This window comes from Xenopus laevis, chromosome 9_10L, assembly GCF_017654675.1.
Source record: "Xenopus laevis strain J_2021 chromosome 9_10L, Xenopus_laevis_v10.1, whole genome shotgun sequence".
Lineage (NCBI taxonomy): Eukaryota > Metazoa > Chordata > Amphibia > Anura > Pipidae > Xenopus > Xenopus laevis.
The window spans coordinates 129,522,967-129,539,346 of NC_054387.1; the positions used below are offsets into that span (position 1 = coordinate 129,522,967).

General features: G+C 40.0%; 1 protein-coding gene across 3 annotated transcripts in view; it reads right to left on the reverse strand.

The window, feature by feature from the left end:
- Nucleotides 1-3,178: 3,178 nt before the first annotated feature.
- Nucleotides 3,179-16,380, reverse strand: part of LOC108703975 — a 36,580-nt gene continuing 23,378 nt past the window's right edge. For all 3 annotated transcript variants that reach the window (XM_041577528.1, XM_041577527.1, XM_041577529.1), the window contains 3 exons: nucleotides 11,658-11,707; nucleotides 4,731-5,040; nucleotides 3,179-3,697 (listed from right to left, as the gene is read on the reverse strand). In XM_041577528.1, coding sequence (XP_041433462.1) covers nucleotides 3,489-3,697; nucleotides 4,731-5,040; nucleotides 11,658-11,707 — 569 coding nt within the window. In that variant the 3' untranslated portion in view covers nucleotides 3,179-3,488. The remainder of the gene's footprint in view (nucleotides 3,698-4,730; nucleotides 5,041-11,657; nucleotides 11,708-16,380) is intronic.

Here is a 16,380-nt window from a genome sequence, read left to right on the forward strand (position 1 = left end):
CAAACTGTAGCGCTGACTCCCTTAGGGAACCTGGTTCAGTGTCTGAGGGCCCATTCACTGCTGTAGGCTGGGACAGTCCCATAATTAGGGTAAAATGCATCGCATGGATACCTCTTGAAGAACTGCCAGAAGCTTTAAAATCTGGAGAGGACACTTATTTTCTGTCTTAGAAACTCTTTGTACAAGGACTGAATAGCTGATACAGCAATGGTATCTGTCAACCTGTTATGAGTGAAGGAAGCCCAGACAAAAGATAAGACCTAAAAGGGGTTTAAAAAATCATAAAACCATATACTCTTTCTTTACAGAGTTACCACTTAGTGGTAGGTCAACCCTGAGATCATTAACTAACATAGCATGATCTCTAATCCAACCAACATCTTCCTCAGAACTTCCATCTCACTTCTAGTTTCTCTATTGATGGGCCCCAATGGGTAAAGATGCTAAGGGTATAAATAAGTCATTACAGTGATCAAACCAAAACAAAGGCTTTCCATGCTAGTAAGCTAATTATAGATAAGCTGATAAAGTTAAATTATTTCAAGTGTGAAAATGTTGTTGTACTGTGAATTAATTTATCAACAATGAATAGGTACCAGAAGAGTTGATCCATTATTTAGAAAATCAAGAAAAAGTACCTTGATAAGGGAACTAAAGGGTAATTTGCAGTTGCAAGTGCCATATGCTATGGCTTGAAGATGACATTTTTTTAACCATAATGCAGTATTCTTGCATGGTGATTGTCACCATAATGGGAGATACACTTTATGCAATTGCCTTGATGCAAAAGTCCTTAAAAATTAGGTTTTTGTTGCAATTTGGCAGAACTTTCTCTTCAAAACTCAGACAAACTGGTATTCAGAAAAGCAGAGAGCTGAATGACAATGGCCCAATAGACAGGAATTATACTAGTTCTGGACACAGCACCACCAGAAGGCCAATTAAGTGTATTTGGTCTAATGCAGCAAATATCTATATTTTATTTTGACAAGAATAACTAACGCCCATTGGAAAAGTCCAAGAATTTTGTTACAACAGCACCACCTGCTGGTCAGTTTCCCACCAGTCTGACCAGCAAGTAGTCAAGGAAGTTGTCAGGAGAAAGAAAGAGACTGCTCTGATTTTCTTCTGCTTAGGAAAGATGTGAGAAAGGTTACTAATGTAGGGGTCTGGTAAATTAGCCACCCCTAATAATATTGGCAGGCAAATCCCCAGTGGTATAGACGCCTAAATGGGTCCTAACAAGGGACTTATTTCATTATTTCGCCTTAAGCTATACCCTTGGTGTTCACAATATTAACAATGTTCAGAGTGCTCAACCCTTCAGGTAAACCCGGTGCAGGGCATAAGGTGCTTGATCTGGTTGACCCTTTCCTGCCCAACAGGTCCAGCATACAATTGCCTCCATTTACTAATGGTCGAATATCGAGGGGTAATTAACCCTCGATATTCAACCCTCGAAGTTAAATCCTTTGACTTCGAATATCGAAGTCGAAGGATTTAGCGCTATTCGTTTGATCTAGCGATCGAAGGAATAATCGTTCGATCGAACGATTAAATCCTTCGAATCGAACGATTAGAAGGATTTTAATCCATCGATCGAACGATTTTCCTTCGATCAGAAATTGGCTAGAAAGCCTATGGGGACCTTCCCCATAGGCTAACATTGATGCTCGGTAGGTTTTAGGTGGCGAAGTAGGAGGTCGAAGTTTTTTTTAAAGAGACAGTACTTCGACTATCGAATGGTCGAATAGTCAAACGATTTTTTGTTCGAAACGTTCGATTCGAAGTCGTAGTCGAAGGTCGAAGTAGCCAATTCGATGGTCGAAGTAGCCAAAAAAATACTTCGAAATTCGAAGTATTTTTTATTCTATTCCTTCACTCGAGCTAAGTAAATGTGCCCCTATGTGTGTAGACTTAGGGATGTAGATTTCCCCTGGGTTCCACGTAGGGAAAAGGCTGAACGCTGGGTGTACCTTCATTGCTGCTGTGTATGTTCTCTTCCCTGAGGGGATTAATACTGACCAAAGGTGCTGTGAGTATAAGCCTATCCACTGTTATGTATGATCCTGCTTTGCTATTATGTACTCTCTATTCAGAATTGTATTGTTCAATAAATATGTTCATTGGTTAAGTTATAAGAACCACTGGAGCCCAATTATTGCATCTGGAACTAAGTTACACTACACCCTGCCTCCACACTGCTTGCGAGGGCTTACTCCCTTAGATTTAAGGTCTCATCCAGAGCACAGTATTGGGAGTGGAGCTCATAGTAGAGAACAATGCACTCATTTTACTATAGCGCTACACTCATTTTTTTCCTAAGCAGAAGAACATCAGAGCAGCCTCTTTCTTTCTCCTTCCTTGACTACTTGGTGGTCAGACTGGTGGGAAACTGACCAGCAGGTGGCGCTGTTGTAACACAATTCATTCATATTAACAGCACATGTATCCCTTAATATCTTGGAATTTAAAAAAATAAATAATGAATGTACATTGCAGAAGTGCTTAGAATAGACCCTCATTAATTTTATATTCACTTATTTTTATAATTCACACTCCTTACATGTTTGATCAAACAGTCAGTGAATTCACCTTTGTATTGATTCAGTGTTGTATTGCCAGTCATTTCATTCTGAGAACAATTAGTACACTTTATGGTCATCAACAATTACTTGTTCATCCTTAGTTCATTTAGCAACTTATAATGATAAGATGATCATGATTCATAAGATGACTATGTTTAGGGTGGCGCTGCAGACTTGAAATGGAGAAAATGAAGCCTGGGAGGGAAACATCCATTAGCAATACAGGTATGGGATCCTTTATCTGGAAACCTCAGAATTATGGAAAGGCCTTCTCCCATAGACTACATCCAAATAATCCAAATGATTTCCCTTTTCTCTGTAATAATAAAACAGTAAATTGTACTTAATCCCAACTAAGATATAATTAATCCTTATTGGAGGCAAAACCAGCCTATTGGGTTTATTTATTGCTAATGCTAATTTCTTCTGTCCCAAAACTAGTTCACAAAATGAATCCCCAGAATATAAGATTAACAAATACTTAACTTACATAAAACCTGGCAAGCTTGTTTTTTATTTAAACAAGATTTTGGGGAAAAAAACATCCCCAAACCCTTTATCTGCATAATAATAATAATACATCCAATGAATTAATTTTCAACTAGATTGCTGTTATTCTGCTGTAAACAATGGAAAAACATAAACAACTAGGGCTCATGCTAAAGATCTGAGATAGTTCTGAGATACCTGACAGAGAACAAGATGATGGCAAACAACTATGGAAACTCTTGAGTAGACATTAAGTAGAGGGCAAGGAGAGGATTATAGCTTGAAATGTGATATAGGTCGGCACAAGCATTTCTTTCTTTTACTGAGAACTGACCAAGTCCACGTAGATCTGCAGGCTTCCTATGTCTGAAACCCTCCTGAATCTGGTGAATGGTATGTACCTTCAACAAATTAAACCTTTGCAATTCTATTAAACTTCTGCAACAACCACTGTTTATACATTGAGTTTGTGGAGTCATTATAATTCTTCTCAGTTGAGCTGATGAGAATGAGATCACTGGCCCATTTCCCAATGCTTCTTTGACTCATCAGAATCCTTTCCTTCTCCTCAGGGCCACTGTCTTCCAGGTCATCCACCACCACCATGACTTTGTCTTTCCCTGGAATATGAGCAAAGGCAACAGACAAAGGAGAACAAGTCAATTATTCGCATCCATAAATCTCAGAACAACTTACTGTACCACCAACTGCAGCAATGTGACGCCCTTTATGACTGTGAGATGCATTGGCAGCATTTTGTCAACACTTTTCCACTTTTGTTATTGAACATAGTGTTGTCTAAGCAGGAATGAATGATTTCAGCGGGGAAAATAATTTTCTGAATTAGTAATCCACAAGTGATTTGCACCAGGGATAAAGGATTCATATGGGTGTTAGAGCTCTGCTGTTGTCCTGTACTGAACTCTGACACCTACTGAAAATGCTTTGGTTCAGCCGTTTAGTCAAAGACATTCTGGCCAATGGGCTCATCTATCTGATTTCATAAATGCATCGATTTGTGAACACAGTAAGCAAAGTGTTGTGAAATTGTTCTGCTGGAAATTCTCATGGATTCCCTGGTTTGATCTGTCTTTGGCAAATTGCAGGGCTTCTATGTATAATTTAGTCTTAATGGTAATTCACACAGTTCTATTAAACCCAGAGATATTTGCTATCATTGTGTTTGAATGAAATTCAGTATAAAGTTCCACCCATGTTGACCCATGTTTAGGAAATGAAGGGGCTATATCAAAGAGCTTGATGCCCAAAACATGTCCTGTTATTATGGTAATAAAAATATTCCCTGCTACACTCTTTTCTTTATAATGAATATTAATGACCTTGGTGCTTTGACAGAGTGCTAGCTCTTCTGTGTTGCCATTCTGTGTCATTGTGAAGGTACCTGGTGGTCTAATGGGGTAGTGGGGATGCCTGCTTCGCTCACTGTGTCCCCACCGCCCAACTAGACCACCAAGTACACTCACATTTATGTATTTTAAACATATTAGGTTCAGATATAATGTGCCAAGTTTATTAATATAAGGGAATCCAAAACAATTCTGTGACATGTACAAGGCCATCATTTTTAGCATCGACTCATAACAACCAATAAGGTGTCACTGTGTCAGTCTGTAGGGAGACAAAGTCACTTACCCAGTTGCTCAGCTAAATATTGCAGCTCCTCATCATACAGAGACCCCTGCACATCAGTGATGTTAATTCTCCCTCTTTTCTTGGTGTGATACAGGATAGCGACTGTGCATTGAGATACGTCCTCCCAGAACTGTCTGCGCCCAGTGTTAGAGATATAACAGGGTCTCACCCTCTGAACATAATCACTGAACTCTGATATAATGAACCTGTGCAGCCACCGGTAATCATCTTCTGCTGATCTGGAGAATATCCCGACCTTGTGCTTCTCCTTTGTACTTGGTCCTTGTACTCGTTGCATGACTGAGTCAGTCTGAATATAAACATACAGTAAGTCATTCTGCTATTGTACAACAAGTCACCATGGAGCTCAGTCATCAGTTTTTATAATTTATTCACCTTATTGGATACAACATAGAAGGGAAACTACAGTAAGGTTTCACAGATTTAAATTGTTGGAGAAAGGCAGTGGTGTTTCAGCCAGGAGACAAGTTAAGATCCTGGTAACGTTAAAGGGGAAAAATACCCCCTTTTTGACATGAGCACATTAATTTGGGATTGCATTGATGCACCAAAAATAAATATAAATACATTTTTTACTCAGACATACTTGATTTCAGAGAGTAAAAGGAAATGTCAGTAGTCTACACCTGACTCAGAGGAACCACTTCCCCACCCCCTTAGGCTCACAGGGTAATGTAACCCCTCCCTCATCTTGTTTTATTGTGTTGTTATGGATTCTGGAACTTTGAAGTCCCAGAATCCATCTTTAAGTGCCAGAATCCATCATTTCACACTGGAACAAAGTAAGGGAGGAGTCCAAGAGCATCTGATTCCAGCATGAAGTTGTTTAACCTGCCACAAATCCATCTGCAGTTCCTAAACCTATTATGGACCCATTTAATTGTGTAACCAGGACATGGGGATGGACATCAGGTCCCCCATTCTGGTGCACAAACAAGATTCTGAGATGATACAAGACTTGTCTTAATAACAGTGTCCACAAAATGGCTCCTGTCTGCTTGTTATAATTATGAATTCCCAGACTGATGGAAACGAGATTCAAATAATTTATATAGTGTAATTAAAGTTGATATAAACCATAGATTGCAGAAAAGCGCTATTTATTGCACTAATGTTGGAAAATGTAAATACTGCCCCTTTTTACGATCAATGGGGATTGTCAACCAAGTTAACAAAGTTGTGGCCAGCAAAATGACACTTCTTTTACATGATTTTCTAGGCCAGAAGAGAGTCATGGGATAAATGCAGTTATATCAGTTAATATAGAAGTGTGTATTGTCCAAGTTCTACAATTAAATACAGGGCAGCTCCATATTAAGTCGTCCTGAGACTCAGAGGTCTTACTGGCCAAGATCTAATCCAAAGTAGATCTATATTTTATTATACTATTGTAGGGACCTATAGGATATCCTATCCCTATAGAGTTAATCCCCTACCTTTTGTATGTAGTTCTCTTTTCCCTTGTTATTGGGCCAAGCCCTTGTAACTGGTAAAGTGTAACACCCACACCTATTGGACAAAGAGTGTAATGACACTCCCCTGCCACACTGCTATATAGTGTGTGCAGGGAGTGTCCTCTTCCTCTTTGGCTCCTGGTGCTGCTGCTAGGTGAATCTCCATTGAGCCTGGGATCACCATAGGCCCCAGTAAGCCTTTACCCTAAAGGGACCTGACACCTTTAGTGTTAAGTCGGGGACCAGGTAAACCCCGTGAACGAGGACCATCTAGAATAGTAAGATACTGTTATAGTTCTCTCTAGGAGAGAAAGACAGAGAGGGGTAGCAGAAAGAGCAGCTGTCGCTCCAACGAGGATTTGTAGTAGGGAGTAGCTTCCCACAAGGCCTGTTTGCCTTTAGAGCAGGGAACTCAGTTGATAGGGCAGTAGGTGAGCAAAGGACTACCTGAACCCTACCTGATAGATCCCGATCCCCTCACTGTGCAACGTCGGTTGAACTGGGATTTGATGTACACCTATCTGCAATATCCTTTGGGAGTCGCATCTGTTTGACTGTGAACCTTTACTGTCCAAAGTGATTCCATCTGCTGTGTCCTCAGAACTGTTGTAAGTAAACCTGTGGTCATTTGCCTCTGGCATAATAAATCTGCTCCTGTTGTACCCTTTTAAAGAACCTCCTGGCGTCCATTATTCTATTTGCACTTAAATGCCTGTGAGTTGTAGTTCAACTACAGTTTAAAGGGGAAGCTTCCATTTGGCGAAGGCTCTGCCCTGGGGAAAGATTCGCAATGTAACCCATGCTCACTACCTAGCTGGTCACCCTTAACTCCTAATTGGCAGAATAGGCCAGAAAAGCGTTACATTTTGGCGCCCAACGTGGGGCCACGCCCCTAAATCCAGGCTATTTTTGTATTTTTGTGATTTAGTGTTTTTGTGCACTGTCGCTTTAAATTTTCGTGACAGGCGGCGGACCTGATTGGCAAAAGGCTGCCTGCACGTCTTTTTCTACTAAATTTGCTAGGTATTTCCCCCTAGTATCTCAGGGCCGTGGGTTCGGGCTTGGAGGTTCTATTCCCGATACACGAGCCTGCGCCATAGCTCAAGTCTCGCTAGCGCGAGATTTCGCTGGCGCCAATCTTTTTCCCGCGCAGTAACTGTTGGCGCGCTTTGGGAGTAAGGCGGTCCCTGACGTCACGTCCCGCCGCCATTTTGTGAAGAGACTTTACAAGGAGAAGACGTGTGCATCACCGCTCTACCTGTTTGTGCCTGTGGACTTCCGGCGGCTGCCTAGAAGGTTTCACTGCACTTCCTACTCTTCACCCCAAGCGGTATCTGCTTGCTACCGTTTTCTTTTTCAGCAAAACCGGAGGATTTCTGCATCGCTCCTGTTCAAGGTGCTGCACCATCACAGACCACGGCTGTGGCCCATCCACGTGCGGACCTTCCGGACTTCACTACTGATTACCCTGCGGCTGTGGGTATAGTGGAAGACTTACTATCTACATTTCTTCATACCGGTAAAACTTTTTCCCTGTTATTATGGCTGACCATTCTTGGGAAGGTTGGGCGGATGCGGAGGAAACCTATCTGGGGCTCCGCTGTTCTCGGATGAGGACATAGAAGATGTAGACTTTGGCCTTAGATATATTTGGGCCGGGACATATGGAGAAAAACTAAATGTCCACTATAACCGGATAGTTGTTCCCTATTGCGGGCACTGTACCCGTGAACTATCCACAGAGACCTGCAACTTTCACTCAGCGTGTCCCTATTGCTTTCATGAGTGCTGGTTAGGTCCCTATGTACTTTATGCTGATCCTAAAAAGGGCATAAAGACAAAATCCATCGCTACAGACACAGATGGACTGTCTTCAGTGTCAGGAGACTCTGCTCCTGCACCTGTTCCCGCATATCCTCTTCATCTCTCCTCAGGGTGTCCACCCAGCAAGCAAAGCCTGCTCGTTCCTATAAAAGCTTTGTCTATTTCACATGGAGTAGGCGCTAGTGGGGATGCAGCCACAAAGAGTGAGGATACACGTGTTCCACCCAGAGGGAGGGGGAGTACTATGCGCAGGAACCCTGATGTTGTACCTAGGCCTATCACTCCTAGGCCGGCCACACCCAAGCCTGCCATGCCTAGGCCTGCTACTCCAAAGCCAACCACTGCACCAAAGGATGAGGCTTCATCCACAGTGGTTCCATCAGAGCATTCCAGTTCTCAGCAGCCTGTTGCCTGCTTGTCAACACCCTTGCTTTCTCCAGAGGCACAAGGTTTCTGGGTCGCTCAGGGGAGGGCCGACCCCAAGAAGGCACGCACAGTTTCAAGGGTGCAACGTATTATCAATGCCCGTGTTCGTGACCGTTGGGGATATCCAATGCCCTATGCACCTGAGTGGGTTTATGACGAAGTGGAGAAGAATTTGGAAGAATGGCTTTATGGAGAACTTTTAAAGAAAACAGATGTGGGACCCAAGGGATTGTTCCAGAGCAATCCACAGAAGCGGCAGCGTGACATGGTCTTCCTCTGTGACACCCTCAGCGAATGGTGGTATGGGCGCACCATCTTAAAGCACCATGTTAAAAGTTGTGGGAAGTTAAAAGAGGACCGCTTCTTCAGCTTGTCAACCACTCTGCCTAATGGAGGGAAGGTAGAGAAGCCTCACCCTTCTTACTATCTATCCTATGAACATACCCTGGAAAAGTATGGGATGATTTCTTAAGCTGTCCACAGTGGATCCGGCTGGACCCTGTGTGTTGTAATTTTCAGTATCCCTCTAAGAGTGAGAATTCCTCTTAGAGATGATTTGTTTACCCTTGAGGACGTCGTTTGATTGCCCCAAGTTTTGGGCCTTCTTCATTTCCTGATGTTCTTCAAGATTGATGCCCCAAGTTTTGGGCCTTCTTCATTGTTTTGTTCACTCATTGTTCCATTTCTGGACTTCTGAACATTGTCTGGAACTTGTAAATAGTTGGGTTCATGAGACAAAGACTGCTGAGCCCCCACCAAAACTCTTCTACCTCTAACTACTCGCTGAGTAGCACCTTTATTCTTTGCCTTACTACTCCCCAAGTGGCTCTCAGTAACTTTGTACACTTGGGTAGGGGGGGGGGTGTGATATGAATAAAGCTTTTGGTTATGGTGGGGTCATGTAACTCAACTGTAATGAAAATGAGTGTTCATGTGTGAAAAGAAATCTATGCTAATTTTTCTTTTCAGCCAAGCCTGTGCCTGGACCTCCTGATACACTATGGATGGTTCAAGTATCGTAAGTTAAGTGCCTGAGTGTTCCTTTAAGGATCTCATGAATGTAATAAAGTTATGCAACTGAAGTTATTTGCACTGAAACTTATCCAATACAGTATTGCACTTTTGCTCTTTACTGTTCTTTTCTCCACAGTACCCATTGTTACCAGGTATTCCTCAGGAGAGGATACCAGAAGAGTGATGTTCAATGGTATTGTTGGTTTGCACTTATATATTCACTTTGTTACTATTGTGTCTATATCATTTCACCATTGTCGGGACAAAATGGATTTTTCCCCCGGGTGTATGTAGGGACCTATAGGATATCCTATCCCTATAGAGTTAATCCCCTACCTTTTGTATGTAGTTCTCTTTTCCCTTATTATTGGGCCAAGCCCTTGTAACTGGTAAAGTGTAACACCCACACCTATTGGACAAAGAGTGTTATGACACTCCCCTGCCACACTGCTATATAGTGTGTGCAGGGAGTGTCCTCTTCCTCTTTGGCTCCTGGTGCTGCTGCTAGGTGAATCTCCATTGAGCCTGGGATCACCATAGGCCCCAGTAAGCCTTTACCCTAAAGGGACCTGACACCTTTAGTGCTAAGTCGGGGACCAGGTAAACCCCGTGAACGAGGACCAGCTAGAATAGTAAGATACTGTTATAGTTCTCTCTAGGAGAGAAAGACAGAGAGGGGTAGCAGAAAGAGCAGCTGTCGCTCCAACGAGGATTTGTAGTAGGGAGTAGCTTCCCACAAGGCCTGTTTGCCTTTAGAGCAGGGAACTCAGTTGATAGGGCAGTAGGTGAGCAAAGGACTACCTGAACCCTACCTGATAGATCCCGATCCCCTCACTGTGCAACGTCGGTTGAACTGGGATTTGATGTACACTTATCTGCAATATTCTTTGGGAGTCGCATCTGTTTGACTGTGAACCTTTACTGTCCAAAGTGATTCCATCTGCTGTGTCCTCAGAACTGTTGTAAGTAAACCTGTGGTCATTTGCCTCTGGCATAATAAATCTGCTCCTGTTGTACCCTTTTAAAGAACCTCCTGGCGTCCATTATTCTATTTGCACTTAAATGCCTGTGAGTTGTAGTTCAACTACAGTTTAAAGGGGAAGCTTCCATTTGGCGAAGGCTCTGCCCTGGGGAAAGATTCGCAATATAACCCATGCTCACTACCTAGCTGGTCACCCTTAACTCCTAATTGGCAGAATAGGCCAGAAAAGCGTTACACTATATTATTTATACACGGTGCATCCCAGCATTCCATAGCACAGCCTGTTATAAAAGGGTAAAATGTATAATAACGGTCTATTTATATGATATTGATATATTGATATATTGATAAGCTTATGCTTGAATAATGTCCGCTACATTGGAGATTTATTGCAACTAACGTGAAGAAGTGATCTGCTTACCAGTATCAGTCTATCCCTTAGAAGCAGATTTATCAAAGGTCGAGGTGAATTTTCGAATGAAAAAAATTCGAATTTCAAGCTATTTTTTTGTGTACTTTGACTAGGGAATAGTCCAAATTCGAGTCGTATTTGAAAAAAATTCGAAAATTTGAATATCGGAATTTATCATGTACTGTCTCTTTAAAAATTCAACTTCGACCATTCGCCATCTAAAACCTGCCGAATTGCTGTTTTAGCCAATGGGGGACCTCCTAGAACCTATTTGGAGTCAATTGGTGGACTTTGAAAATTTGAAGTTTCTTTTGGGAAAAACTTCTAATTGAATGCGCTATTAATTCGATTTGTACGATTCAAATTTGCCCGAATACGTACCTATTCAATCAAAAACTGACCTATTCGGGCAAAAAAAAAACCCATCTGCTTAATTTTGGTTGGTCTTTTTGAATTCGAATTTTGACATTTTTCAAATTCGTAATTCGACCCTTGATAAATATGCCCCTTAGGGATGAGCAAAATATTTTGCAGCTGAGTTTTGCCAAGAAAAAAATGCCCATAGACTCTAATGGATAGTAAAAAATAATCTTGCAAGGATGAAAATGTTATGCAAAAAATGGCAATTTCAGCAATGGGTCAGATTCATCCATCAATATATCTCTACTGTGAGTCACTAAATTACTGAGAAATTCCTGCCCAATGCTCAAATCCCAGATCATTTACAGCAGATAAATTCATGTTTTTTTAGGAAGTTTCTGTAAAATGAAACATGGTCACATTGTATATCTTACCCAACTACTGAACATTCTCCCTCCCCAGGAAGATTTTCTTTCAGACGTGCCTATTAAACAGAAAAAAACAATGGTTTATTTTTACACTTTTTTTACACATGAGGTTAGATTTATCAAAGGTCGAGGTGAATTTTTAAATGAAAAAATGTTTAATTTCAAGCTATTTTTTGAGTACTTCAACTAGGGAATAGTCCAAATTCGATTCAAATTTGAAAAAAATTTGAAAATTCAAATATCGAATTTGGAGTCAATTGGTGGACTTTGAAAAATCGAACTTTTTTTTGGGAAAACTTTGAATTCAATCGAATGCGCTATTCCTTCGATTCGTACAATTCAAATTCGGCCGAATACGGACCTATTCGATCGAAAACAGACCTATTCAACCAAACAAAAACTTCGACTTAATTTCGGTTGGTCTTTTAGAATTTTAAAGTTTTTTCAATTCGAAATTCGACCCTTGATAAATATGCCCCATACTGTAAGGGGCAGATTTATCAAAGGTTGAAGTGAAAATTAGAATTTAAAAAATTCTAATTTCGAGCGAATTTTTGTGTACTTCGACTAGGGAATAGTCCAAATTCGATTTGAATTTGAAAAAATTAAAAAATTCGACTTCGACCACTCGCCATCTAAAACTTGCTGAATTGCTGTTTTAGCCTATGGGGTGACCTCCTAGAACCTATTTCGAGTCAATTGGTGGACTTTGAAAAATCAAAGTTTTTTTTGGAAAAACTTCAAATTGAATTGATTCATACGATTCAAATTCGATCGAATACGGACCTATTTTTTTTTTTTAATAAATTACGGTTGGTCTTTTTTAATTCGAATTTCGAAGTTTTTTAAATTGGAAATTCGACCCTTGATAAATCTGCCCCTAAGAATACATTACATTTGTTTTGTAAAATGTAGAAGGAAAACCACTGAGGAGGAAGCACAACAAAAGCTGTAGATACAGGAATATACAAATGATCCCACAGTCACAAGAAACTGTCAGTTATACATCAGTGAGACAAGAGGAACCACATTGATACCATTTGGTTTATTTAATAGAATACACAGGCATATATCACATGATCCTACAGGAAGGGGCAGATTTATCAAGGGTCGAATTTCGAATTTAAAAAACTTCAAAATTCAAATTAAAAAAAAACAATTGAAATGTATTAAAAAAATCAAAGTTTTTTTTTGGCCGTATAGGTCCGTTTTAGATCGAATTAGAATCGTACGAATTTAAGTTTTCCCTAAAAAAAACTCAGATTTTTCATAGTCCACCAATTGACTCCATATGGGTTCAAGGAGGTCCCCCATAGGCTAAAACAGCAATTCAGCAATTCAGGTTTATGATGGCGAATGGTTGGAATTTAATTTTTAAAGACACAGTACATGATACATTTAGAATTTTCTAATTTTTTTTAAATTCAAATCAAATTTGGACTATTCGAAGTACACAAAAATTTGCTTGAAATCCGAATTTTTTTAATTAGAATTTTCACTCCCTAAGGAGCATATTTATGAAGGGTCAAATTTCAAATTTGAAAAACGTCGAAATTTGAATTCAAAAAGACCAACCGAAATTAAGTTGAAGTTTTTTTTGGCTGAATAGGTCCGTTTTCGATCGAATAGGTCCGCATTCGGCCGAATTCGAATCGCACGAATGAAATTAATAGCGCATTCGATCGAATTCGATTCAAAGTTTTTCCCAAAAAAAGATTTTTTTCAAAGTCCACCAATTGACTCCAAATAGGTTCTAGGAGGTCCCCCATAGGCTAAAACAGCAATTCGGCAGGTTTTAGATGGCGAATGGTCGAAGTTGAATTTTTAAAGAGACAGTACATGATAAATTTTGATATTCAATTTTTTTTCCAATTCAAATTGAATTTGGACTATTCCCTAGTCGAGGTACACAATAATAGCTAAAAATTCAAATTTTTTAATTCGAAAATTCACCTCGACCTTTGATAAATCTTCCCCTCAGTGTATCTGTCTTAAAAATCAATACAATCACAACATATCACATTATCATTATACATATTCTGTACAGGTTAGGCAACTGAATAAACAAAAAAGGCAACATATTGAGAATATGAAATATGAAATACACCATTAATCTTAAAATTAGGATGCGGCTGAGCAGCATGCCGTCCCTAAAATGTTTCCGCCCTAGGCCTGGGTCTTTGTGGCCTCAAATCCGGCCCTGCCCATTGCCCTGAGGACAGGCTCAGCAGAAAATACAATGTTAAACCTGCTCTGTTTTAAAGTTAAGTATTTACAAAAACAAATGTCAGTATAGAATTATGCGCAAGGAGAGATAATTTATGCCCTTAGAAAACAGAATGCTTCTCCGTGACAGTATCCTTGTAATGATATGAAAGAATTGGCAGCCTGTTATGGGTAATAGAAGGTCTCTTCATCACGTGGGATGTGAATTTCAGTCTATGATATACACTCATAGGGGTATATTTATCAAAAAGTGAAATTAGAGATCACCGCCGTCCACTAGAGTGAAATTCCGCCACTCTCTGTTCATTTCTATTCATTTCACTTTCACCCATTGATAAATACACCTTTAAAAATCCCATAGAAATTAACTCTGACTTCACTCTTTGATAAATATGCCCCATAATTTCTTGTGAGTACCCACCTAAATCAGAGGAGGTGCCTTTGGTTTAATTATTTATACCTGAGGTATTTAACATGTTGTCAGGCTTCTAGGGGCCTGACAGTCTCTGCTGTATTTGCCTCTTGTTGCAATTCCTCCTACATTCCTTTCATTAACAGAGAAATGGATCAACATGGATATTCTTTAGGCTTGGGCAAATTTGTTTCGCCAAAAATTTGCTGCCTGCGAAATGTCGCCGACGCCCATTAAAGTCTATGGGCGTCAAAAAACTTTTGACACGCAACAAATTTTTTTGACGCACGTCTTTTTTTTTTTGATGCGTGCCGCCATACAAGTTTATAGGCATCATTTTTGCAGCGAAACAAAGCGAAAAATTTGCCCGTCTGAATTAGTGACCCCTTGTACAGGCACCAGAGTTTCTTTACTCATTTCACTTTAAATTATATAATAGATTCTATAGTGGAAGTGTATGTATGTCCATCTGAGAAACATGTGTGATATGCATGTTATTATTTTGTTGGTTATTGCTCACACATTTCCATGCTGAGAGGGTTATTTATCAAAGTCTGAATTTATCTCAATATTTTCTGCTACAAACTCCGATCAAATCCGCTCGGATTGTCTACGCTTATTTATTATTACATTTTCCAGAAAATTTGCTTTGCAGGAAAAAAATCCGATTTTCGTGATTTTTTCATCCGATTTTCACGAATATCACGATTTTTTGGAATTTTCACCCGAAAACTCGCAAAACTTTGGGGTATTGCATGAAACCCAGCGCTCATTAAAAAATCATTGAGACTTCTCCCTTTGACTTATATGCAACCTCAACAGGTCTGAGATGCCGGATTTTCAGATTCTGACTTTTCCATCCTCAGGGTTTAATAAATTCTGAAAAAATTGTGATTTTTAATAGTCTGATTTCATTAAAAAATCATGAATTTTTCGTGATTTTTTCATTCAGAGTTTAGAAAATAACACCCTTAGGGGGTTATTTATCAAAGTCCGAATTTATCTCAAAATTTTCTGCTACAAACTCCGATCAAACCCGCTCGGGTTTTTGATGCTTATTTATTATTACATTTTCCCGAAAATTTGCTTTGCGGGAAAAAATCGGATTTTTTCATCCGATTTTCGCGAATATCGCGATTTTTTCGGAATTTTCACCCGAAAGCTCCAAAAACTTTGGGGTAATGCACGAAACCCAACACACATCAAAATATCATTGGGACGTCTCCCATTGACTTATATGCAGCCTCGACAGGTCTGAGATGCCGGATTTCCTGATTTAGACTTTTCCATCCTCAGGGTTTAATTAATTTCTGAAAAACTTATGATTTTTTTAAAAGTCTGATTTTATGGAGGTATCATTATGAAGGCACCATACACTACATCCATTAGTTCCAATGTAGGATCTCATTAGGCAGAGCATGAAAATGGTTAAACATAGGTTGTGCTGACTATTAAAGGGTTGGCTCACCTTTAAAGGAGAACTAACTCCTAAAAATGAATTCGGGCTAAAAATTTCATATTTTCTATACTGAACTGATTGCTAAAGTTTCAGCTTGTCAATAGCAGCAATGATCCAGGACTTCAAACTTGTCACAGGGGGTCACCATCTTGGAAAGTGTCTGTGACACTCACATGCTCAGTGGGCTCTGATTGGCTGTTGAGAAGCTAAGCTTAGGGCTCGTCACTAATTATCCAGCAGAAAATGAGCTTCCCTGGCTGTAATATAAACTGATGCTACAGGTTTGCTGATTATTAAATTCTGATACTAATTGCACTGGTTTCTGTGCTGCCATGTAGTAATTATCTGTATTAATTACTAATCAGCCTTATATTGTGACATTTCTATTCTATGTGTACTGTATATTGTGAGTGGGTCCCTAAGCTCAGTAAGTGACAGCAGCACAGAGCATGTGCAGTGAATCAGCAGAAAAGAAGATGGGGAGCTACTGGGGCATCTTTGGAGACACAGATCTTTACTGCTAAAGGGCTGTGGTTGCCTTGGGCTGGTACAGAAGCACAAAACTTAGGGGCAGATTCACCAAGGGTCGAATATCGAGGGTTAATTAACCCTCGATATTCAACTGGGAATTA